Source organism: Heterocephalus glaber, unplaced genomic scaffold, assembly GCF_053883595.1.
Source record: "Heterocephalus glaber isolate CG9 unplaced genomic scaffold, H.glaber_assembly_v1.0 deba00001481, whole genome shotgun sequence".
Taxonomy (NCBI): Eukaryota; Metazoa; Chordata; class Mammalia; order Rodentia; family Bathyergidae; genus Heterocephalus; species Heterocephalus glaber.
The window spans coordinates 51263480-51289788 of NW_028258317.1; the positions used below are offsets into that span (position 1 = coordinate 51263480).

Sequence of the window (26309 nt, forward strand, 5' to 3'; positions counted from 1 at the left end):
ACCCTGGGGACCCAGCTTCCAACAAACAAACCCTTTGGACTGAAACCATAACCAAACCATAGCATGGGCTGCATAGCCATAAAATCCAGAGCTTTTTTTTTAGCTGAGGAAAGGTGAAGATCTGGCTTGAGGGCTTCTGGAAGCTCAGAGGCTTTCTGGTACGTATTTCCCCATTGAGCCACGTGTGATAGCAGCGCTGTGGGTGCACCACACTGCACCACTCACACACGCAACACCTACCACATCCTCACAGAGGCCAGCTTCCCACGAAGGGGCCAGGGTGACTGCAGGACAGGATTCCTTGGCAAACCCCAGGGGTCAGAAGCACACAAAACAGGCTGACACCACAGTGAATAGGGCAGCCAGGCATGTGACAGCAGAAAGCTGCTGATTTGAATGGGAATGATTTCTCAAGGGATTCACTTTGAAAAAATATGTATTGATTTTTAATCAGACAGAATAAAAGATCATAGAGTGTACTGACTAGCCGCTGGACTTCAGGTTTCATGCCCTCCGCTAGCTCTGTGGGTTGCTATGAACATGTTCAAGTGTTAGCTCAGTTTCACCCTTGGTTTGTATGGTAATAGCAAAGCCTTATACACCCTCCCTTTGTACCAAGAGCTATTCTGTTTCCTGTTCTTAGCTCATTTAGTCCTCACAACTGCTCTATGAGGTAAGTGTGCCCTATTTTATATAAGAAAAATTAATGCACAGAGAGAGTGAGTAACATACCCAGATTGCACAGCTCATAGAAGGTAGATCCAGGTTGTGATCCCAGGCAGTGTGGCTTCAGAGTCCATACATAGCCACTGTCCTCTACTGACTGTCCTAGGATAAGGAGCATAGCATTTTCTGAGTGGTTCCCAGGCATGGCCAGGCATCAACACCATTTTGGGAGCTTGTCAGAGCTGCACATTCCCAAAGGGTCCATAGAAATGATGAATATTCCACCTCTATGGCTAGGGCCCACATCCAGTGTCTTCAAGTGATTTGTAGGTAGTCCTCATGTGGCAGCCTGCTGGCCAATATTTTAGAGACCTGTGGATGCTTCTACTTCATCTCTCAGGAGAAAGACTTCCTGGGATCTGTAAACAGAAAGCCAAGAGGAATCATATCATTTTTCCAAAACAGGAGCTCAGATTTTGAAAAATAATAGTAAGGACTGATAACCTAGATCCCCTAGGAATCTTTTAGAAAACACAGAAAAAAGAAGCAAAAGAGTCTCTTAGCAAACTGTCAAGAGACTTTTGTTTTCTAACCACTGGTTTCAATCATTTAGTTCTATCTCTGCTAACAACTTTGTAAAGGGCTGGGGGACTCATTTCCCACTAAACTAACAAGTATATTCCACATGGAGACCTTTGAAGTCTATCATGGATATGTCCAATGAAGAGAAATGTGAGAACATCTAAACCAGCAGTAATTCCTCATCCTTTGGCAGTGATCTTGGTGGCAGAAGGAGTGGAGGGGTACAGAAATAGAGAAGAGTGGAAAAGAGAAACAGTGACCAGGGAAGCATTTCTGGGATATTTGAACTGTGAACTCCTGCAGGTTGGCTTATATTTGTACAGCAAGATGCTAAAAGAGCACAGAGCTCTTGCCAACCACCTGTGCCACAGAGGCTGGCCATGTATTTGTGTGCTTGCTACCTGCTCTTCCCCTCAGGAAACTTTCTTGGGGAAGCCTAATGAAGCTCATGTTTGAATAGGGAAGTTGGCTTCATGAGTCTTCCATTTCATTTTGGATTTACGAGCTAAATGCCACTTTCACCTCTGAACGGCCCCAGTTAACTGTGAAAGTGGGGAGGGTAGCATAGGAGGCTGTGCCTGGCTGGACAGTCTGTTAGTGGGTACCACAGTCCCAAAACATTGGCTGATTTTTGGTTAGATGAACCTCTTGGAGAATATGTTCTCTACTTCTATTTGGAATGGTTTTTCCCCTCAGAAGAGAGGTTCTGTGGAGGCTGATTTTTCACATAGGCCTCAGAGCAGTGAGGTGACATGCACCAGAGTGGAGAGAAAGAGTGTGGAGCTGCCTGTGGATGAGAGATCACCACTTAAAGGTACCAGGGTGGGATGGGGTGGAAATGGGGGACTGGAAGGAAGAGTGGAAAGAGTGTATTCGTTTCCCATGGGTATAAAACAAACACATGAACTGGGTGGCTTAAGAGAATAGAAATATATCCTCTTACAGTTAAGGAGGCCAGATGCCTGATATCATGGTACAGGCATAGCTGCATTCCCTGTGGAGGCCCTCAGATGGAATCCCTTCCTGCCGTCTTCCAGGTTCTGTGGCCAAAGGCCACATCATGCTTGTCTCTGCCTCCATCTTTATATGGCTCACTCCTCTATGTGTGATCTCCCTAAGATTTTTTGCAGTGCTGGGGACATGAATATTATGCAAGCTCTCTACCACTAAACTACCCTTAGCCACGAGACACTCTTATAAGGATGTGATAGCATTTAGGACCCCTCAGGATAATCCAGGATACATCATCACAAAATCCTTAGCTTAAGCCAAATGACCCAGTCAAAAACATGGGCTAATGAACTGAATAGGTTCTTAAAAGAAGAAGTACAAATAGCCAATAAGTACATGAAAAAATGGCCATCATCTTTAGCCACTAAGGAAATGGAAATCAAAACCACTTTGAGATTCCATCTTACCCCAGGTAGAATGGCTATCATCATGAACACTGAAAGCAACAAATGCTAGGGAGGATGTGAGGAAAAAGAAACCCCACTGTTGGCGGAAATGAAAACTAGAACAACTACTATGGAAATCCCCTGCTGCCATCCCAGGCTCCTAGGGCACAGAAGGTGAGCCACATGGGCAACAGAAGCCCCCACCCCATCCCGTGGAAATGAGAAAACACATAAACAAGCCTCAAAACACAGACTTCCAGATCACCTACAGCAACCCCAAAGGGAAACGAGATGGAACAATCTGATACTCAACCACCTGGACTCTCTGAACTGGCAACAAAAGAGAATCTGGGAAAAATGAAATCAGAAATAATTACTCAGATAACAGCAAAGATTTTGCTCATGGTGCAAGACATGATTAATAAATCTAGAGAGGACACAGATAAAAAAAATAGAGGATCTGAGGAACATGATGGAATCCCAACATAGGAAACAAATGGAATCCATAAAACAGATACAAACAGATTTCCAAGAGATTAAAAACTCCATTGAAAGTCTGTGCAGCAGAATGAACCAATGTGAGGACAGAATTTCACATATAGAAGATAAGATTGCAATTAGTGAGGAGGAAAAGAAAAATTGATTTAAAATTGTAAGGGAACCCAAGAAATCAATCCAGCAGCTGCTAGACAATGCAAAGAAGAATAACATATGACTGATTGGTGTCAATGAAGAGAGAGGAGAGAGTGCAGATGACATAAAAAAACTGTTCACAGAAGTGATGGGAGAAAACTTCCCAAGCAGAGGAAAAGAACTTGACATACAGATAAGTGAGGCATATAGGACTCCAGCTAGCCTTAATCAAAAAAAAATCTACACATAGGCATATAGTAGTTAGGATTTCAGAAATCCAACAGAAGAACAAAATTCTACCAGCAGTGAGAGAAAAGAAACAAATCACATACAAAGGAAAGCCCATCAGAATCACAGCAGACGTCTCAATGCAAACCCTCAAGGCAAGAAGAGCTTGGAGTGATGTATTTCAAGCCCTAAAGCAAAACAGCCTCCAACCCAGATTGATGTACCCTGCAAAACTATCTTTCAGAATTGATGGAGAAATAAGATACTTTCATGATAAAGAGCACCTCAGGAACTTTATGAATATCAAACTGGTACTCCAAAAACTTTTAGACAATATCCTAGGAAAAGACAATGAGGATCACAACCCCAGGAAACCCAGCAGAATGAATCCATTGGGTGTGACAAATTAAACACAAAAGGGGAGAATCCAACAAAAAGAAAAAGTCATAACAAGGCTTTTAAAACTTTTAACTTCATCTCCCTAATGAGTGTATAATTCAATCTTATTATTGTACTGATTAGTATTTTTCTGATTCTAGAGTTGCACACCATTCCTTGTGCTATACTGGCTATTTATCATCTTATGTCTACATTTTAATTGGGTTGTCTATTAATGAGCTCTAAGAATTCTTTATATATTCTGGCCATGGGTTATATGCATTGTAAATATGGTCTGTTTAAGGACTACTTTTCATTTTAATGATGTCATTTAAAGTTCTAAATTTTGATGGAATCTCATGAATTTTTTTCTTTTATACATCATATTTTTTATATCCTAGGAAATTCTTGCCTACCCTAAATTCATGAACATTGTCCCTTATAATTTCTTCTTAAAGTTTTATAGTTTTAGGCTTCCATATTTAGGTTCACAGATCCTTTCGAGTTATTTTTATGTATAGAAATAAAGGGTTGAGATTAATTTTTTACATACGGATACCAGGTGTTCTAGTGCCATTTGCTGAAAAGACTATCTTTTCCTCTGCTCTTGAATTGAGTTTATGTTCTATAAAATGTTAATGTTAAATAATCTTTCAAAACTCAGTGGACCATATATGTGTGGTTCTATTTCTAGATTCTCTGTTTTATTCCAATGATCTATATGTCTTTCCTTACACCAACACTGCCTTGATTACTGTAGCTTTAGAAGAAGTCTTAAAATTAGATACTAAATATCTTCCAACACTGTTTTTGTTTTTGTTTTTAACTTTTCTAGGTCCTTTGTACTCCTACATAACTTTTAAATTTCAATATCCAATTCTTCATTTATAGCAAGTATACACAGACCTGAAATTTTATATATACCTTGTGTTTTCTAATCCTGCTAAATTCAAGTATAAGTTCTAGGGGCTCCTAGAGATTTCTTAGTATTTTCTCTGTAGATGATCATTTCATCTACATATAAAGATTTTGCTTCTGCCATGTCAATCCCATCCTAGTTGCATCATTTTATTGCCAGACTATTTTGGTCGGGCCTAGATTTCAAAGTTTAATGGACAGTTAAAGAGTAAGCATATCTGCCCTTGTTCCCCACCTTAAGGAGAAAGCATTGTATCTTCTCCATTTATATAATTTGTTCTCGCTGGAAGTATGGAGTACATGTCTTTAATCTGTTGAGAAGTTTCTGTTCTACTTCTAGGCTCCTGATAGCTTTTACCATGAACAGCTGTAGAATCTAGTCCAATACTTTTTCTCCGACTAGTAACAGGATCATATGGCTTTTTCCTTTCCTCTGTTTAAATGATGACTTTTGCGGGTGGATCTTCCAATGCTGAACCAACACTGCCATCCCTATAACAAAACCACTTTCTACATCCTGCCAGATCTGACTTCCAGTAGTTTATTTTGTTAAACAAATTTCTATCTATGTTCATACTTTTTTCTTCTATTATCTTTATCCAGTTTTAGGATTAGCACAATGTTGAGTTCCTAAAATGAGGGGAGAAGTGTTCCTTCTTTTTTCTGCTTTAATTGTTTGATATAATTTATCAGTTAAAATGTTTATGAGCCTGCTGTTGTCATATAGGTAGGTTTTCAAGCTAGGAATATACTTTCTTTAATAGGTGCTACTCAAATTTTATATTTCCTCCAGAGTTAGTTTCATTAATTCGTGTTCCAAGGTACTTCTTAGAAGTTGTCAAATTTATTTCAAAAAAGATTTTTGAAATATGCTTTCTATATCCTTTTAAATTCTGTAAAATCTGTGGTAATGTCTCCTAGATCTTAATATTGTAATTTTAAAAATGTATAACTGATATTGTGTAACAGGAAGAAAAGGTCTAAAAGAGCAGGGGAATTGGGAGGGGTAGGGGAAGGGAAAAAAGGGAAAGGAAAAAATATGAAAAGTGGAAAAGAAATGGAAACAAGGTCTTTGCAAATAGGAAAGGGTGGAAGGGGTGAAGGGAGGGTAAGGGAAGGGGAAAAAAATAAGAACCAAGATACTCATATAATGGTACAAAATTGCAATGATGAATGTAACTGTATTTTATACCAAAAATGTACCAATAAACTTAATGGGGGGGGAAGACATCATACTATAGTGATATATTTATACTCATGTTTATAGCAATACAGTTAATAATACCTGAGCTCTGAAAACAGCCTTGATACTCATAAATTAATGGTATTATAGGCAGTGTGGTATTATAAGTATGGTATTACAGACAGTGGAATATTATACAGCCGCAAACAAGAATGAAATCATGTCATCTGCAGAAAAATGGATGGAACTTGAGACCATAATGCTATGTGAAAGAAAGCAGACACAGAAAGTTAAATATTGCATGTTTTCTTTTATATGAGAACCCTAAAGAATAAATAAATAAACAGAGAGATGGTAGGAAACAAGAAGGCAGACTTGTAGAGAAGGGGAAGGAGATCAAAGGCAGAAGGGAGGAAAAGGAGAGGGGGTAATCAGATTTTAAAAAACGATTGATTTGTTATGTGCATATACCAATTCCCCAAAATGAACATCACTATTCTGTATTGCAGACATATGCTAATTTTTAAAAATCCTTATCTACATGTACAGAAATCCCTTTGGTCCCAGTAAGGTTCCAGGGATTAGGAATTAGTACCTTTAGGGGCTATCACTCTGCCTACCTCAGAGGGTCTAAGCTACATGTCAGGAACCTGGCAGCTGTGCTGAGTAGCTGACCATACCTTCTGGGAAGCCATCCAGGACTTTTACAACACGGGATCATGTGAACACTTCCACTGCACAGAGACTTGCTCTGGAGAGGTGGAGAATGGTTGGCAGACTCCTGCAAGCTAGGAATTCAGGCAGCTGTGTTAAGGAATAAACCCTGGGAATAAGGAGGAGAGAGAGCATGGGGAGTCCTTGTGAGAATATGGACAGAAGTTTGACAGCTGCTTTGATGTGCAGGAAGAGAAAAAGACTTAACCAAAGAGTGTTTCCAGCCAAGCTGATGGAGACCTTGATAGAATCGTCTAGTACAGGTTGTATATCTCTAAAATGCTTCAAAATTTGAAACTTTTTGAGAGTGACACGATCATGATACCACAAGTGGAAAATTCTACTCCTGACCTCATGGGAGAGGTTTCGGTAAAAACAAAAGTGCGCTGAAGACATTGTATAAAATTACCTTCCAGTTATGTACATATGGCACAGGTAAAACAGAGATGAATCTTGTCTTTAGCCTAGGCCCCTTTCTAAAGATATTTCATTATATATGCAGATACTCCAAAATCCAAAAAATCTGATATCTGAAGCCCTTCTAGTTCCAGGCATTTTGGATAAGGGATATTCACCCTACAGCAGAAAGAACATAGCACCATGAACTGACTTGATGAGGAAGTTACTTTTGGTTTGCAAGAGTTTTAGTTACGAAAGGAAAAAACTTTTCTCACTGAAGGTAGAAAGCTGGACAATGATAGTTCCTCAAAATGATCCAAGAAAAATGTACTTTGGATATGTTTATTTTATTTTAAGTTAATTTTTAAAAAATGTTTTATGGGGCCTGGGATTTAGCTCAGCGGTTCAGCTGCCTACCTCCCAAGTGCAAGATCCTGAGTTCGATCCCCGTTACCAAAATAAAAAAATGTTATTTTATTTTAGTGCACAAAGAAATCAGTTAGCTCATAAAATCCTGGAATGGGGTCCACCATGAGCCAAGTCACAAAGTCAGTAGATATGGAGTGTAGTTGTCAACTCAGGCCTTCTGAGGAGGAGTTAACGGATCTTTACTTTAGAGGTTGTTGCAATTCATGCCATTCTTTCCTATTAACTCTTTTATCATTTCTCTCTGCTCTGTTTACTTCTCTTGGATTCATTCTCCTTTCTTATGATTTTCATCATCCTTCTTATAAGGATGATAAAATTCTCTGCTTCCTCATAACTGGATTACCATGGAGCCTTATGCCCTAAAATTAATTAATTATAACTGTATGCTTTAGTTCCTACTGCCAGCTGCCTGTTCTCTCATTACTTACCAGGTCAAATTCCTGAGAGGGAGAATCAATCCATCCAGTAGTTCAAGTTTTTGCCACAGGCTGCCTATAGACCTACAGTCTCGGTCCAGGCATCTATGGCCAAGAGCTGGAAGCATGTGATACAAACAAGGCAACCTAGACTTCAGCAGGAGCCAAGTATTCGAAAGGAGCAGTAACCACTGTGTCTTAGAACAGTGGCCCTCAAAGTGTGAGCCTTGGACCAGCAGCATCAGGATTGCCTCAGGAATTGCTAAAATGCCAATTTGGGGTCCTGTCTAAGATCTCAAGAATCAGAAGCTCAGAAGGAGGGGCCCAGAAACCTGCATTTTAAGAGACCCTTTGGTAATTCTAGTGCATATTAAAGTTTGAAACTACTGCCTCAGAGTCAGCAAATAGCACATTAAATAAAAACAAATGTTTGAATGGAATAATGAGAGAATGCCTGGCTTTGCAAGTTTAGTAGGTGGTCCTAGAGGTCAGGAGAAAGTGGCATTTGTTGTAAATCCCTGTTTTATAGATGCTAGGATGTCCGTGTTTTCTGATGCTGGGTGGTCGGCCTTCTCTAGGCTGTATTGCCTGCCCCAAATGATGCACTGTGATAAGCACCGTCATCCCAGCCCACCTTTTCTGCATTCCTCACCATCATTTTCCATCCCCTCCTCCCCACTTGGATATTACCCTGATCCTACAAATGTACATTCCTTATGGAGAACAGCCTTGTGCTGGATTCCCTTCACAAATGTGACAAGTTTTGGTTAATAAGTGATTGTATTTCTGGTTAGGATTTTGTTTTTCTCTAAAAACTCAGCTATTTACTTTGAGTCTTGTAACATTCAGATCATTTATACCTCTCCTGTCTACTGCTATCAAATTTCCATTTGTTAGATTTTGTTTTATCTAATTTACATAAATGTGAATTAAAATACCACAAACATAAAGCAAGAGAGAAATGAAGGGGGAAAAGGCTTAAGGAGCAATCTCCTTTGTCTTCTGAGGAAATATAAACAAATTAAAGCCTAACACAGGGCTAAGATCTAGTCGGGTAGAAAATTTAAGGGAAAGAGTTGTTACATTATTCAGTAATTAGATAAATGTTACAAAGGAAAGTTTGAGAAATCAAAATCAATACAAAGATCCATGCTAAACACATATCCACATTTTATTTATTTATTTTTGGTACCGGGGATCAAACTCGGGTCCTTGCGGTTGTGCAGCAGGAGGCAAAACCACTGAGCTAAATCCCTGGCCCCATATCCACATTTTAAATACAGACAGAATCCAATTCCCTTTGCAGCCCGGTATGCTTTTCAACTCAAAATGAAAGTAAGCATCCACCCAACCCTATCTATTGGTCAGGTTATTTTTTCATTGGGGCACAATAGTTGGCCCTCATAACTTAAAGGAGTGGAGGAGTAGAGGCACATGTTTCAGGGAATTCAGTCCATGGTTGGGTGGCTCCAAGGCACAAACAGTATGGTGGAAGGGCAAAGTGGAGGATAACTGTTCACTTCCTGGAAGCCAGGAAGTAGAGAGAGAAGGGAGGAAATTGAGAGGGACATGCACCCTCCAAAGGCACAGCCCCAGTACATACCTCTTCCATTAAGGCTTTACCTTCTAACAGCACAGCACATGTAGCTATAAATGAATCAATGAATTGAACACTGATGAGTATAGCACAGTATGATCCAATTTCCTCTTAAAAACACCACCTCTGAACACATGAGATTTTTGGGAGACATTCTAGACCTAAACCCTAATATTCTACCCTAGGCCTCTAAGAAGCTCATGCCTATCTAATTATATAAAATGTTTTTAATTCATCTCTTAAGAGTCACCAAAGTCTTAACAGTTTCAGCATTGCTGAAAAGTCCAATTCCAAATTCTTCTCAGAGACTCAAGATAAACTCTTAGCTGTGGTCCTCAGTAAAACTCAAAAAGAAAGTTAAATACTTCCAACATACAGTGGCACAGGGTGAGCATTTCCACTCCAAAAGGGAGAAATTGGGAGAAAGAGAGAAATCATGTCAAAACAAAACAAAAAACAATAAGGTAAATATTAAATTCTGCAGCTCCATGTCCAGTACCTAGGGTAGGTTGTACCAGATGTAAATTTCAAAAGGCTTGGGCAGCCCAGTCCATTAGGGCCTTACTAGTTGCAGCACAAATGGCCTCTCTCTTCAACTGGCTCAACTCACTGCTTGTAGTTTTCCTCAAGAGAATTTCCATGTTCCTAGCACCTCCAACCTTCTGGGATCTCCATTGCACCTTTGGCTTCACTCTCACAGCTTCCAACATTGCCCTCTCAGGAGCACATTGCTTGGCCTTTGAAAAGCTGAGTGGAGGAATCTATAACCCTAAAATTCTTGCATCCAGAAAACCTTCAACCACAAAGTCTGCGTCCAGATCAAGCAGTATCCTAGCCTCCTTGGACCATTGTTGCAGAGGTCTCTGAGTTCCTGGATAGCTAAACTCCTCAAAACACTTCTCTAGGTAGCCCTGAATGAATAGGGAACCCTGAGATTCTCTTCTCAAGGCAAAGGAGCTTATTTTTCAAAGGAGCTTATTCTTTTACGCCCTTAAGCCTGAAATGGGTAGGGTCTTGTTGATTTCTGAGATGCCCTCATGACATTTTTCTTCTTGTCTCTGAACAAACTACTTGGTTTCTTTTTAATGTGACTAATCTCTTCAGCAGCCACATCTCTTTAGCATACTGGCATATACTTCCTTTTGGGCAATAATTTAAGTTTTTCAAATTGTTCTGCTCTGCTTCATCCTCATAATTCTCATAAATCTGACTAAAAGCAGTCAGCAGTACCCATGCCATAGACTGAACATTGGACTGTCTTGAAATTTCATCCACCAGATCAATCAGTTCATTGCCTTTAATCTCAGCCTCCTGCAGAGTCTTAGGACATGGGCAAAATGAACACAATTTTTTTTTTTTTTACCAGAGTATAACACTCATGGTCTGTAGTCCACTTGCTAATAGAGCTCTTGTTTCCAACTTAAACCTTCTGAATTCCTATGAGCATTCTGACCTTCTGAGCTCCAACCAGAATCACCTATCAGGCTTTGCTTACTGCATTCTAAGGTTTCTCTAGCTTACATCTCCATACCTTTCCAAAATCTTCCCACAAACAAGTTCCAAAGGCTTCTAAACCACATGGTGAGGTACAGTCCCAACAATGACTCCATTTCTCTGGTACCAATTATCTGTATTAGCTTTTCTCCACTGCGACACAATACCCAACACCCAACACCCACAGCTTAAAGGAAAAGTTTAATTTAGTTCATGGTTCAGGGGATTCAGTGTAAGGCCAGCTAGCTCCAAGGCAGAAACATCGTGATAGAAATGGATGGCCGAGGAAAGCTGCTCATGTCATGGGGCCAGGGAGGGAGATATACCCTCCAAAAGCACAGGCCCAGTGACACACCTCTTCCAAACAGGCCTCACCTGCTAACAGCACATTTAGCCATGAATTAATCAATGGATCAGTCCACCCATGAGTATAACACTCCATGATCCAATCAGCTCCCAAAAGCCCTACCTCTGAACACATGAGAGTTTTGGGGGAGCCTTCTAGACATAAACCATCACACCCTGCAAGGTGCAAGAAGGGTGCTAGAGCCACATTGTGAATACTATTGAATGGATATATTGCCTACCTGGATCCAGAGGAAGATAAGCATTCACTGGTTGAACCTAGGCCCTCATGCATGGCAGGCAAGTATTTTACTACTGAGCTATACCACCAGCCTCTGTTTCCACTCTTGACTATAGAAAATCCATGTCAAACACTCTAAGAAGTACTGGAATAGGCAAGAATTCTATATTCCTAACATAATTGATTCATTTCTATTAATCAGAGTCCTTTTTCATGTTATGTTAGAACTTCCAGTGCAGTCATCATAGCCCACATGCCTGGGAACACCTCTTTTCCTGCTATCCACTGTTTGTGGTTGGAAAGAATGGTTGTTCAGTCCTGTGCAACCCTTGCGCAGGTACAGAACTTTTCTGATACCGTGGGGGGAATGATCCCATATGCCCAGGCTTATTTTGTATTCTCTAGTTTTCCTTCTCACAGATCTTATATCAGAATTATATCATGGAAAGAACACTAATGTCCATATGTCCATATCACAGCTCAGCCCGTGAACAGTTATATGACCCTGGATCAGCCATACCTCCTTGCTGGGCTTCAGTTTCCTTGTCTAGCATGAAGAAATCAAACTAGATCATCCCATGGTCTTCTATGCTTTCTAAACTTGGCTTCCATTGTCACCTAAGAAGTCTCCCATCTGGAGGCTTCTAGTCTTTAACCCCTTTTCTCTCACTCCCTTCCATGGACATTTCCCACTACCTCAGAGAAGTTACTCCTCCACAAGTCTTGGTTGACATGAGAAAAATATCTTAAATATGTGTATCAGAGGTGTGGTTCCTGAAGAAGTACAGGACAGTAAGAATACAGCACACTTACCCCTCCCACATGTCCAAATGACCTTCATGAGAAGAGCCTATCTAGAGAAGATCTTATCTTTCTCATCATCTTTTCCTTAAACTCATATGTCATTGTTTATTCCACAGATATTTATTGAGTTATTTATTGAGTTATTTATTGATTTATCCTAAGCAGCAAGCACTTTTCTAATACCCAAATACGTCAAAGTTCTTGCCCTCATGGTATGATCATTCATTCTGACACACATACATTTATACATACTTAAGGAAGAAAAAGTACATTACTTTATTATTGTTAAAAAATGGAAGCTTAGCCTGGTATTGAGGTGCATGCCTATAATCCCAGCTACTTGGGAGGCTGAGGCAGGAGGATCACAAGTTTAATGCCAGCCCAGGCAACTTAGTGAGACCCTATCTCAAAATGAAAAGTAAAGGAGATACATAGCTCAGTGGTAAGGCACTTGCATAGAATGTGCAAGGTCCCCTGAGTTTAATCCAGGTGCCACCAAAGAAAGGAAGAAAAACAGGAAGGAAGGAAAGAAGGAAGGAAGGGAGGGAGGGAAGGGAAGGGAGGGGAGGAGTGAGGGAGGAGAGAAGAGAATTAACTGGTAGACTGGATGCTCTTTGGTTGAATGCAAGTTCTTTAGGAGCTTCCAAAAGTTTGATTTCTTTCCTTCGGCTTGTATCATTACCTCTGAAGCTCTCTTCTTTGACATGATTGGGGCAAAGGAAAAGCACTTGTTTCATTAATACACAAAGAGAGTTAAAAGGAGTTATCAAGTACATACATATATTGATAATTGTATTTCTAACATAAACATATATGTCCATTTTCCAATCAGTTAATTTTAGGCCAGCACCTTTTAAAATGTTTATTTAGCATTGTGATTCTCCTTCTTCAAAAGATTCTCACCCAATATTCGTCCCCTATAATGATTTTTCTAGTACAGTGAGAACTTAAAGACAATTGTGAAGCAATCTAAGGAAAAAATTCCTCTATATATTAATTTCCACCAATATTTTATATTATCACACATGTAATCTGACAGGATTAGCTCATCATTATTACCAATTCTTTTTAAAACACTCAACTTCATTTTCATAAACTACCTACTTACATTTCATTGAAATAATTTCAGTTTGATTATGTCAATGAAGTGAAGTTATTTCATGTTTTTTCTGTTTTATTTTGTTGGTGGTGGTAGTGGTGCTGGGGATTGAAGCCAGGGCCTTCACACTGAACTGCATTCCCAGCCATTTTTTATTTTTTTAATATTGATAGAGAATCTCCCTAAGTTGCTAAGTTACTCAGTCTGAGATTGAACGTGGCATCCTCCTGTCTCAGCCTCCCAGAGTGCTAAGATTATAGGCATGCACCACCATGTCTGGCTTCCCTTTGAGCCTGTGAAAGTTAATTTTGCAAAAGGTATGAATATAAATTACCAGACTTGTTTATAAATCAGTCTTTTCAAAGTATGGGTCCAATCATGTTACCTTTCAGCTCAGAGAACTCCAACATCTCTCCTTGCCTAAGGAATTAAATCTTTGCACTTTTCCCTGACCTTGAGGTCCCTCCAAGCAAGGCTGACTTACAAAGTTTTCCTGGTCCCTCTGTGTCTGTCCTCTACTCAGGATGCCCTGAACTGCTTGTGCCATCCTGCACTTGCTTGTGTTGTTGTTGTGGGACTTGGAATGCTTGTACTCCTTTCATGCTTGTGTCTGTTTAAGAATTAGGTTAGATTGCAAGAAACAGAATCCCCGCTGCCCATGCAATATAGACTTTATTTTCCTGAATTATGGAATCCTTGTTTGTTCTCTTACCCCAAATTTGCCCAACCATCCTTTCTATCAATATTGCAGTATTAATGGATTCACTTTGTTTTCATGTAGAACATTTATTAAATAAAGTTTACACTAGCACCCTACATGAAAAAAATACCACTTGATAAATATAAGCACATTGTAAAAATAAAGTCAATAAAAATCTATGATCTCAATACCTTGTAGTCAGGTAATTCTTTCCTGAGACATATGCTGTCTTGGTTAAAGTGCTCAAGATCAGCAGCAAACAGAGCTTCTCCTTGATGGAATCAGAGAGATTGATGAAGGGAAACAGATTGACTTTCTCACTGTTTTATAAGTAATACTGTATCTGTGAAGGCTCGCTGTGAATCGAGTATGCTTCACAAGTGGGAAAGCAGTGCCTCACGCATATGATAAAAGCAACTGAAGGGCAAGAAGTAATTTTCACCCCTCTTCATGTCACTCACCTTTGCAAGAATATAAACCTCCCCTACCTTCCAAGGAGCACTGAGATGCCTCGTGATGGGAAGAAAGGATCTGTCACTTATGCAGCCTTTGCCAATGGATTGGTCTGTCTGTCATCTTTGAAACTGCAGGATGACATATTCTTTAGACCTGTGGTCTTAGGATGAAGAATGAGCTTTTTATCCTCAACTTGCATGGGGTAGAGGCTGGGAGCATGTAGTTGGAAATAGGAAGAAGACTGGAGTTTTTTTGAACTTTGTTTTTTTGTTGTGGTTTTTGTTTTTTGGTACCAGGGATCGAACTCGGGTCCTTGCACTTGTAAGGCAGGTGGCGGAACCACTGAGCTAAATCCCTGGCCCCATAAACTTTCTTAATTCACTCTCCTTTTTTTATGAAATGCTCTCATGTTCTAATAGTTGGCTTGTGCACTTCACTGTCTCAGGTAAATTTTGGGGGGAGCTAGGTAAGACTTGGGAGATCATCGTCTTCTGCCTGAGCTGTATCCCTACGTCCTCTGCCCTGCCCTTTCCAATCTCCTTGAAGGAGAGGAAAACAGAAGTCCAGAGCGGACAGCTCTCCTACCCTCCATGGCTGCCTGTGAGTGGCAGCCTGGAAATCAAATCCAGATGCTTGCTGCAGAGCCCTTCACAAGGCCCTGGCCTGTGACTGATTCAAGATGCTCACGAACGTTCTTCCTCTTTTTCCAGGCAGTGCTGAGCCCTCTCATAGCCATCGCGCTGAAAATATCCCAGATTCACGAGAGAACTGGCCGGAGGGGACCCACTGTCATCACCTGAGTGGAGGGAGATCACTCACCAAGGCCAAAGAGAGCGCTCAGTGGTGGACACTTCACTGTGCCTTCTTGCTACCTGTTTGTGCCTCTTATGACATTGAAAATGACAAAAGATATTTTGTTGTTGGGGAGTAGGGGGTGGGTGGGGAAAAATCCATTTTGTTTTGCTTTTGTCCAGTTCCTCCAAATGCAACAGGATCTATAGCTGCCTGTTGAAGCTGCACATCTATCATTTGATATCTATATTTTATCACACAAAAGGGGCTCCCCTTTGGAGAAAGTGAGTGGGCCAGGAAACCATTAATTGCAGCTTCTGCACATCACCAGTGCCACATGAGAAAAGGTTCTAAAATTATTCAAGAGAGAGCAGTGTCAGAATTAAGGGATCCCAAGCCACAGCAGCCCGAGCAGGGAGAAGACCTCCCCCTGTGTAGAGGAAGAGTCAACTTTGCATCCTCGGCTGCTTCTCGACTCCTTACAGCCCACCCCATCCACACAGTGGCCCATGCTTCCCAGCCTCCCAGCACCCTAGTCCCACTTCCTTTCACATCTTCCAGATGGCTCTACAACCCACAATGGCACACTTCCAACAAAACATATTAAAGGGTGTTTTTCTCTCTCTCATTTTGTAAATATTATTTTGGCTGTCAAGCTGGTTGCACTCCTTCAAATGCAGCCAGATTTCTTTGCAGGTGGGAAGGAGTTTCTTGACAAGATTCTGCAAATGAATGCTTAAAATGTGGGGGCCCTAACTTGATTATACACATAGGTTGATACATGACTTTATATAGATTGTTCCCGAGAAGACAGAAACACCACTGTGTGCACTATGTCTCTGATTTTCCCAGTAAGGGCAAGTTTTCATGCACTTGTTTGAACACAGTTCTGATCTTATTTACAATGGCCATGAAAAGGAGAGAATGAAATGCTGTGAAGGTAGGAAATGCAGAGGATGCTGGAAGAAAACATTACTTGCAGGACAGTCGTGAGGCTCATGAGATGCAAGAAAGGGCTGCATTGCCTGCTAGGAAGCAGGGGATCACAACAGCCTTTGTTTGCTGAGGATAGAAATGGATACGCAGCTCGAGCAGGCTCATCTGTACTCAGCCAGAACGCTGGGGGCATGGGACCTGTTTGTGTACGTTTGCTTTCTGGGGAACGGCACACTCTGTTACCGCGTCATTCGCCAAGATGACCTAGTGCACTTTGACTGTTAAGCAATGTATTGTGGCTGTAGTCAAGGTTAGTGCAAGCAAGGAAACATGTCCAGGAAAGTAATTGTTTTGCTGTCTATGTTTCTGTCAAAAACCTGCTAGGACATTGCTAGCCAATAAAAAGAGAAATTCCCTATTTTAACCTGATTCAAGGATTGTAGGTTTCAACTCATTCGCTTCACCATTTCAGCAGCTCGCGTAATGACCACCTATCTGACACACGTGTTTTCAGAATACTTGCAAGGACTGTTTTTCATGATTATAACCTGGGGAATTGGTGAAATAAATGGAACAGAAAAAATAAAGTGCTCAAAATTCCCTATGGGAGTCAGCAGAAGCTAAACACATCTAGACATTCATTGTAACAGTCTTTATTTTGAAATAATAAGAAAGTGACTCTGACCTGAGACTTAAAAGAATCAGTTATGAAATGTATCACCAATGGAATAAAATTTGCCTTAAATCTTTGATACTTCTTATCTCTTGAGTAAAAGCCCCCGACAACCATCCATCTGCCCATTAATCATAGATGTTTTATTCTGGATAATAATACATTCTGTGTAAGAAAATACTTTCAAGTTTCCAAACTTTTTAGTCACTTCTAACATTTAAGTTCAAATGTAACTTATTCCTTACTTAAACATTCTGTTTCTTTATTTGACTATGGAGTCACATGCATCCAATAGCTCAAATATATATTCACTCATCAATTCACACATTCATTCATTTAGCAAACATTTACTGAGCAACTACTCCACTGAGACTCCTATTTTAGATGCAGTGAGAGGTCTGCTAATACAGGCAGGGTCGAAGCAGACACAGGGTTGTGAAAATCGAGACGAGCAAAGCTGTACATTACTTTATTTTTCCAAAGCTTTTTCTAAAAAGAAAGAAAAAAAGTGAAAGGTCTTTTGGGCCGGGGATTTAGCTCAGTGGTTCCGGCGCCTGCCTCGCAAGCGCAAGGTCCCGAGTTCGATCCCTGGTACCCAAATTAAAAAAAAAAAAGCAAAAGTCTTTTTGTGGTTCTAGGGCACAGCCTCTCTCCAGTACCTGCTCAAATTCACATTGCCAAGGTGTCATTTACACAGAGACCCAGCTTCTTCAGTTCAACTTTACATGTATGTCCACTTCCCTCTTCTCCAGAGAGGTGATAGTCAGGAAGCCATTCTTCTCCACATAATGTTCTGAATGTTCTTAAAGACAGAACTTCAACCACCAGTCTTGAAAAGTAAATGACTTGAGAGGTCTGAGAATTTTGTGGGAATCACAAGCATCCATCACAGAAGAGACAGAGTGTGGTAACTCTCGGGGCCACTCTGGTGATCTAAACCAAGGCGTTCACTCATGGCAACAGGCACCTCCAGAACAATGACAAGGTGCAGTTGCATTATAGAGCAGTAGTTCTCAACCAGGGCGGTGGCCCCACCCACCCAGGGGGTGTTTGGAAATATGTATGTGTATGTGCCAGGGCGACATTTAGTGGGACAAGATGGAGGATGCTGAATGCCTTGCTAGGTGTTATTTTGCCTCACCCAGGATTCTGTCCTTAAAAATCTGGTAGCCATCATTGCAATGAGATCATTTATTAGATCTTAGCGATCCAGGGTACACTATACATTCACAATATTTGAGGGACAAATAGTTTTTCATGACGTTACAAGCTAAAGGACTTGAACGTGACAAGAATATTTTCTGCACAGGAAGCCTTGGACTGATGCAGAATCCCATAGCAGTCCCTTGGGCTGAGAGTTGTCTGTGCTGAGCCACAACAAAGATAATGGAATGATGACTTCTAACTGGCCACCCATGGGTTAAAGACATGTGCTCCCTTAGCTATGGCAGGTGTGAGGAATTGAAAAGCACTTGTGGGGACTGGTAAAGACATAGTAGGATGACTGCCCCATTCTTGGATCATGGACCAAGTCCTCTAGGGTGAACCCTGAAATCCCAGACATGTGCCTCGGGGAGATTTCCATTCCTGGATGTAGAAGGGTCTGAGAAACTGTGTGGCTTGGGAAGTGATGTAGCTACTAGTAAACCAGTGTTGAGATCCTCAGTAGTTATGAACAACAAGAGATTATCTGAGGTAGCAGAGCTTAGCAGAATGCCTGTTCCACTTTAACTTGGATTCTTTACCTGTAGAAATAGCTCATGCAGCTGATAGCCTAGGTTAGTGGTTGCAAACCTATGGCACATGTGTTTTCTTTTAAGACAAAAAATGTTAATGTATGGGGTTTTTTTTCTAAACTAAAACTTCAATATTTAGTTTTAATTGCAGTGTTGGCACTTTTCGACAAATGAGTGGGTTTGGGGTTTGGGCACTCATCTCTAAAAGGTTCGCCATCACTGGCCTAGGTTATCCTGGAACTTTTGAGGATTCGTTGAAGATGTGGAATATTACTCTACATCTTTATCATCTCTCCATGTCTTTTAGTACCTAGTTTGTTCCCTGCAAGTAGGTGAGCTGGAGTGATACACCAAAGACAGTATAGTTAAGTAAAATCTTGAGGGATAAATGTTGTATCAGTAAGAAGTACTTGTGAGTTTTTGCATGGGGGAGTGAAAAAATGAACCCAGCACATATCAAATATACAAAAGATACAGCATAGTTTATCGCATAACTGATCTTGTCATCCTCATCTCTGGGGTGGTAGAGATGATTATTTAAACTTGCTGCTCAAAGGAACATCATGAGATCAAGATACTGCAGGACTAACAACTTTGCAAAATTCATTTCCCCATTGCCATGTCAGCCTACCATTCACATTTGAGGGGAAGAATGAGCTGAGATTTTCTTAAAGGAGACTTTCCTCTTTTCATTTCCTCACAGTTCCCAGCATTCATGGAATTATGCTTGCCAGTCTATTACCATTCATTTTATCATAAACTTGAGAAAGAAGGAGAAATACAGTGTCTATTTTCCCTAAGCCAACCTTCCAAGGGATGGCCAATGTATTATCACCTATCTTTTGTTTGACTTGTATGGTAGATTTTAGTTGACGTCTCAAATATAGGATTTGCTTTGGGTAATATCCATGTTCATGATGCTTAATTCAGAGTGCAGATGTTTTAAAAATGAATAAGTCCCTGTTAGTATTTCTTTTCAAAAAAAGCATCCAAGTTACTTTGTGAATCTTCAGTTGGTACTGAATAATGTTTGGATTTGCAGAAAAATGAACTCATCTTGTTACTGTGTTAGTTTCACATGGAGAATGATATTTTGACTAACATTCCCCTCATGATTATTCCCGATATAAAAAAGGCAAAGAAGGAAAGTTTGAGTACAAAATGTATTAGCATAAAGAAATTAAAACAATTTCTTATGTAAACCAAAGTTAACATCTGTTTTCTTTGACTCTCAGTAGTTGGAAAAGCCATCTATTACACATATAAACTCTGGATGAAAGCCAGGTCAATAAATGTGCTCAGAGTCCCAGGCATATTTTCTTTGTAGAAGGATAGGAAGAGATGACAAGAAAGGAATAATAAATTACATTGCTAATAAATGATCACCTTCATATTAAACAACCACAGGTGACCTTCATATCTAGCAATGCCCTCCTGGTCAAGGATTCAAATTAGGTTTGTTCCCAAATGCATACTTCATGGAGGAATTTCCTCTAATAAGGCTTCCTGGGACTTTGTCAGGATACATTCAACTCTGTGCACTCAGAAATGATGGCGATGAGGAGGCCATAGAGACCTGTTCCATCTAGATGACCCTCTTCCTTGAAAGATGATGTACTTCCCTCCAATTATTGTGAGCCTCTGTGCCAGGCACCGTAGCTGTCACCCATTAATGTATCCCGTGTCATCAGAACAATGACCAGAGGAAGGAAGGTGAGGCCCTGGCTCCCCGGAAGAAAGCATAGCAAGTGTATTTACATTAAAAATTTTTATTCGTATATATTTGTGATAAATAATGAATATATTCATCTTGGGACACTGATATATATATAATGCGTCTTGATCATTTTCGCTTCATTTTTACATTTTAAATGAGAAGTCCCTTAACTCTAAAGCTACCTCTGCTGCCTCCCCAAGGGCTTAAAGATATTTTAGTAACCCTAGATCTCCACTTTCTCTAGGACCCATTTTCAGAGTGGGAGAGAGAAATCCAAACTGCTTCCTAAAAGGAGGAAAGTAAGACAGGGCTAGCTTAGCACAAGAGCTTGAAGTGGACTCTTCTTCGCCCTCCCTCCTGGAAGTTCCCATGTATTATTGGACAAGTTTCTTTCCTTCCCAAAGCCTCGGTTTTGTGCCTCTGCAGTGTGGGAATAATCATAGCACCTGTCTCTTGAAGATGGAATAAAGACTAAGTAACATGCACGAGGTCATAGCGCAGAGTTTGTCTTATAGAAGGCTTGCCATAACTCAGATATTACTCTCTGCGTGGACATCTCACTTGACAGAAGAGGAAATGGAAGCCCCGAGAGATGAATACCCTTGTCCAAGTGTAAAAGCATCAGGTTGCATCTCATCCAAGGACCCTGCTACCTGACTTGTCCTCTTGCATTAAAAAAAACTACAAAATGTAAGGAAACTAACAGTTGACATTGAGTATTAAAATAAATGCCCCTAGTCTAGAAGTTAAAAGCTCTATCTTGAGACACAAAGAATTTCCTAGTAAATTAAAGTCTCTCATTTTTCAAATTCTGGAGATTTACAAGGAGATTCTTTGCATTACATATCAATATTTTAAAACTTCACGTGATTTATATCAAATTGTGTATTAATATTATCTGTGGCTAATGCAAATTCCACTTCACCCTGAATTCTGTGTATTATGAACTAAGTACTTGTCTATTCTATTTTAATCTATAAGAAACCTTGTATCTGCTTGTATGAGGACCTCTTAAAAATAACTCATTCAGTATTTGTGTTTGAATCATTTTAAAAGCCCAGACTTTTCCTTTCATATTAGAAAAAACCGTGCATAATTACAATAAAATAGTGCAAAATAATAGTCATGGGTTCCAAGAGCCTGTCTCTTATGATGTGAATTACTGCAGTTGCTCTGGTATCGTAGTCTATGCGAGGAACCATGAAGCCAGCTAACAAAATGCTGAGCCACATATTGAATGACAATGACTTTTCCTTCCCAGAACCCTTCCATTTGGGATTCTCAGGTAATGTCGTGCATGAAGGCCACAGCTATCCCAACGAGCTCCCTGTGTTCCTCCCTGCTGGGGGCTGAGCTGATTAAGGGGGTGCTGAGCTGGACAGAAAGCCTCAGGGAGAGCAGAGCCACCCTGGACACCACTTTTGCGGTGCCAAGGCTCACCTGGCTCGGAATTAGTGAGAATCCTCTGAAACGTCTGCCGGTGCTGGCCATGCCCTGCCAGGGCCCCCATGCCGCCCTTGCGTGGGTAAGCAGCTCTGGGAAACTTCGTGGCTGTCCCGCACAGCGTGGCGGCTCAGGCTCTGGCCCACCTTTCTTATGAGCTGCTGAGTCCCACAAAGGTGCATCCTGCGTGCTGGACAGCATGCCCTGCCTTCAGCTCTGGGCTTGGCCTTGCAGTATCTTCTGACGTCACTGCAGCCACCAAGTCTGCCATGGACTCTTGGTAGGAAGGCGGGGCCTCTGGGTGGGCTTTGTTTTCATCCTTGAGCTCAAGGCCGGTCTCTGTGTACAGCGGTGGGGGAGCATCCAAGGCCTTTACCTCCTCAGCCAAGGCCTGTTTCTCAGCATCAACACTCTCTTCATAAGCTGGAGGGTAAAAGTCCGGCCTGTAAGACAAAATTTCATAGTCATACATGTATTATTTCAGCATTAATGTCAAAGGGGCTTATGTCTGCCTTTCTCAACTCACATTGTGTGGTGTTAAACCAAGAAACACTGTGCTGAGAAACACTGATTTTTTTAAAAAAACAGATGCACTTCTTTTCTGGCATTACCAGGTTTTAAAAAATGGCTCCCTACCAGAAGAATTCTTTATTAGCCTTGGGATACATGTCTTTAGTCTTTTTTTTTTTCTTCCGTACATGCCTCTAGTGAGATATATTTTTTTTCAGCAGAGTATTCAAGGCTATTGCTTCTTGCTCATTCACTGATAGGAACAGAGCTATTCGGTGTGAGATCCTTATCAGCGGGGAGAACACAGGGGCTTGGACCGGACCCCTTTCTAGCCAGTACTGAGCCCATTCACAACCACAGTCCCAGCATGCACATTTCCTACTCCACTGCAATCACTCTATCCGATTTTCTCAGCCAACAAAATAAGGAATGAAAACCAACTACATGGCCATCCCTGAACTGAACCAGATGCCACACCACTTTTTTCCTAGCACCCTTTCAAGTCCCACCAACTGGTTTCTAAAGAAAGCATACCAAGACCCTCACTTCTCAAACCATGTCAGCAGACAGCTTGATACAGACTTCAGTTGCAGGCTTTCTGTGCCAACAGGCCCATAGCTCAGCATGGTTCAAGAAGCCATTCACAGCAGGGCTGATGTCTCATCGGTCATCTTGCCCAGCATTGCTAATTGCTAAATTCCTTCTGGCTTCTCAATCGTGAATGGGATCGGAGGTGGTGGAGATGAGGAGAGCCCGGGCAAGGAGCTTGGTTGAGATGAGTATTTATAGAGCAAGCAGACCCAGTGCCCACAGGGAGTGTTTATGGTGTGTAACCACAACATGACAGGGACTGCCATTTGTGGCCACAGCTCCTTTCCAAATGTCACCAGGTGCAAAGGCAAGTAGCTGAAGGGGCTGTCTACTGTACAGCATAAATCTCAGCCTTCACTCAGAACAGCCAAGGCTGAGTCATGGGACGTTTGTAAAGGCCCCGGGGACAGGAAGGTGAGCTATTCCCTGGAGCAGTTTGAGAGGCTCCAGGATGACTGCAGCCAGCCCCAAGAACCATCCACCTTTCTCAATCCCATCTTCCCTGCCACCTACTGCAATTCCCATTCCCAGGCCCCTGCATTCCACCTTCAGAGAATCATCTGCTTTGGCATCTCTACCTGGCTACCTATTTGGGTGCAAAGCTTCTGAAGAAAGCAACTTTCCAATTTGACTTGTAAGCTATTCTGAGGGGCTGCGAATCTCAGAATGCAACATAAGTGGCAATAAAATGGGTGTCATGTTATCCATGATTCACTTTCAAGTATTCCAGTACAGGCAATATAATATTATGCATGTGTTAATAAATTGAAGCTACATTTTAAAGGTACTTAGTTATTCTTATCATCTAACATTTAGTCAAAAATAGAAATCAACACTCTAGATGCATCTTCTATAATCACCTAAGTTATCTTACTTTTGGATCAAACCCAGAGACCTTGCTGGTTTCTCTAATAAACATGGGAAATGGGTTTGGGTTATACCCCTGCCCGAGGAGGACTGTCCCAGGCTGTACTTTAGGGGCGATCCTGAGATTTTTATCTCAGTGCTCCTGCGTTCAGCTGAGAATTACAAGGTTTATGGTCTGCTAACCCATAAGGTTAATCCAATCATTTTTTTTCTTGTGGTAATATTAATGTTATGGTGGAGCGACTTACATATATATCTCATGTATAATTAAATATACTATTTTAAGTGTACAGTGAGTCACACTAAGTATACTCATATGGTTGCACAACCATCTGAAACTCCTCCATCACCCTAAACTGAAACGTAGTCATTAGACAATAACTTCCCATATTCTCCTCTCCCCACTGGCCTGGGAACCACTGTCCTACTTCTTCTGTGAATTTGACTGCTCCAGGTACTTGAAATAAGTGGAATCATACAATATTTGTCCTTTATGACTGGCTAATTTCACTAAGCTAAGCATAACTTTTTCAAGGTTCACCCATGTTGTAGCATGTGGCAGGATTTCGTCTCCTCTGATGGCTGAGCAGTATCCCATTGTGTGTGTACACCACATTTTGCTTGTCCATTCATTGTCGATTAACCTTTGGGTTGTTTCCGCCTTTTGACTCTTGTTTGTGAACAATGCTGCTGTGAACATTGTTGGATAAAGATCTGTTTCAGGTCCTGCTTTCAATTCTTTTGTGTGTATACCTGGAATAGAATTGCTGGATAAAATGTAATTCTACATTTACTATTCCAAGTGTCCTTACACTGGCAGCATCATGTTACCTTCCTACCAAACATGCTTAATGGTGCCGGTGTCTTCCCATCCTTGCCAACACTTACTTGTTTTCCTTTGATAATGTACGATTAACTGAATCTTCACCTTTAGAATATGATTATCTTGCCCTGAATGAGTTTTTCAGATAAGGTGAGACCAGAACGTGTAAGAGACCAGTAGCTGGGACTTTCCTGAGTCGTACAGGTTGCAGGACTGATCTTGTGTCTGCATACCCATAGGTCCTGTGGCCGAATTTGGTCTGGGATTTATTTACCTTGTAATTTGGTAACCAGGTTAGAGGGAACAACTAATCATCACCTGCCTCTGACTAATGACAGCCTCAGGGATATAATACAAGAGCCTAGAGTTTGGGCCACTTAAGCTAGCTTTAGAAGTTGTTCACCAAGAGTGACAGTGAAAGTGGTGGTGTTTCTTTAAGAAAATTCCTTTTCCTCAAGTATTTCTCCCAAAGACATCACATTCTTCCCTAATGACTAGCCCCAGAGTCATTAGAAATCACTCAGCTTCCCACACCTCAGCCCATCTCAGCCCTTGCCATTCCCTCTGGCTCTCAGCACGTACCTGTCCACTGTGGCCAGGGGCAGGTCCCTGTGAGCAAGGTACTGTCTGAGCACATGGCTGAACACCCCTTTGCTTTTGCTCGCTTGCTGGTAGGTGCTCCAGAAAATGCCACTCAGAAGCATCACAAACCCTAGAGGCAGAAGCAAGTATGCCAGGACCAGGTTCTTCTGACAGTGGAATATGGAGTCAGAGGAAATGAAGAAAGCTCCCAGGCAGATCATCAGGAAACCGACCAGGAGGGTGAGAGCACAGAGAACTAGGCCAGTTCTGTTCTGCATCCCTGCTCCTCAGGATCTCAGCAGCTTGACCTTGCCACTCCTCTACTTCCAGGCTGGCTTAAGGAGAATACACTCATTAGCTGGCTTGCAGCTTTATATGCTCTGGGCCCAGCTGGCCTTTGGACAATTAAATGAAGCAGAAACTGAGAAGCTACTCATTAACCACTGAAAGTTACTGTGATATCCTGGGAGGGTGAGCCTCAAAACATCACATTGTGTACTACAGGAAGGGGTGGCTACATGGAACCTAAGGCATTTTGGGCTGATGGGTGAGACCACCAATAGCTCACAGGTATGTGAGGAGAAGTCTCTCATCTTTTGACTCAGAGGGCATTGGTCTCTTAACCACACACCCCCCAAAGGGTAATTCCTCACTAAAAGCTAGAAAAATTAGCATTCCTTGATGAACTAACTTCTTCGTGATGTGGCCAGGACTCCTCTCCCAATTTCTTTTTCCCACTTGACACTGAAAAGGTATTTCTTCTAGTCTCTTTAGCATTTTGTCTCCCCTACCTCAAATACCTCACTTTCCCAACAACACACTTTCATTCTGAAAAAAACACTAAGAAAAAAGTTCAGGGTGTGAACTCCTTGAGTCTTTTTCTGTTGATAAGAAGAGTTTTATAGGAGGAGAATGCTTTTGAGGACAGTAGGAGACAGAGCCTTGGAAATCTGGAGGAAT

At 41.2% G+C, this 26309-nt stretch overlaps 2 protein-coding genes across 2 annotated transcripts in view; one reads left to right on the plus strand and one right to left on the minus strand.

The window, feature by feature from the left end:
- Positions 1-17157, plus strand: part of Pgm5 (phosphoglucomutase 5) — a 196676-nt gene extending 179519 nt beyond the window's left edge. The window contains exon 11 of the mRNA XM_004838191.4: positions 15390-17157. Within this exon, the coding sequence (XP_004838248.2) occupies positions 15390-15479 (90 nt within the window). The 3' untranslated portion in view covers positions 15480-17157. The remainder of the gene's footprint in view (positions 1-15389) is intronic.
- A 3412-nt stretch (positions 17158-20569) lies between these two features.
- Positions 20570-25706, minus strand: Tmem252 (transmembrane protein 252). The gene is made up of 2 exons (XM_004838190.4): positions 25350-25706; positions 20570-22419 (listed from the first exon to the last, which is right to left on the minus strand). The coding sequence occupies exons 1-2, from the start codon at positions 25625-25627 to the stop codon at positions 22128-22130; spliced, it is 570 nt and encodes a 189-aa protein (XP_004838247.1). The 5' UTR covers positions 25628-25706; the 3' UTR covers positions 20570-22127.
- Positions 25707-26309: the final 603 nt, after the last annotated feature.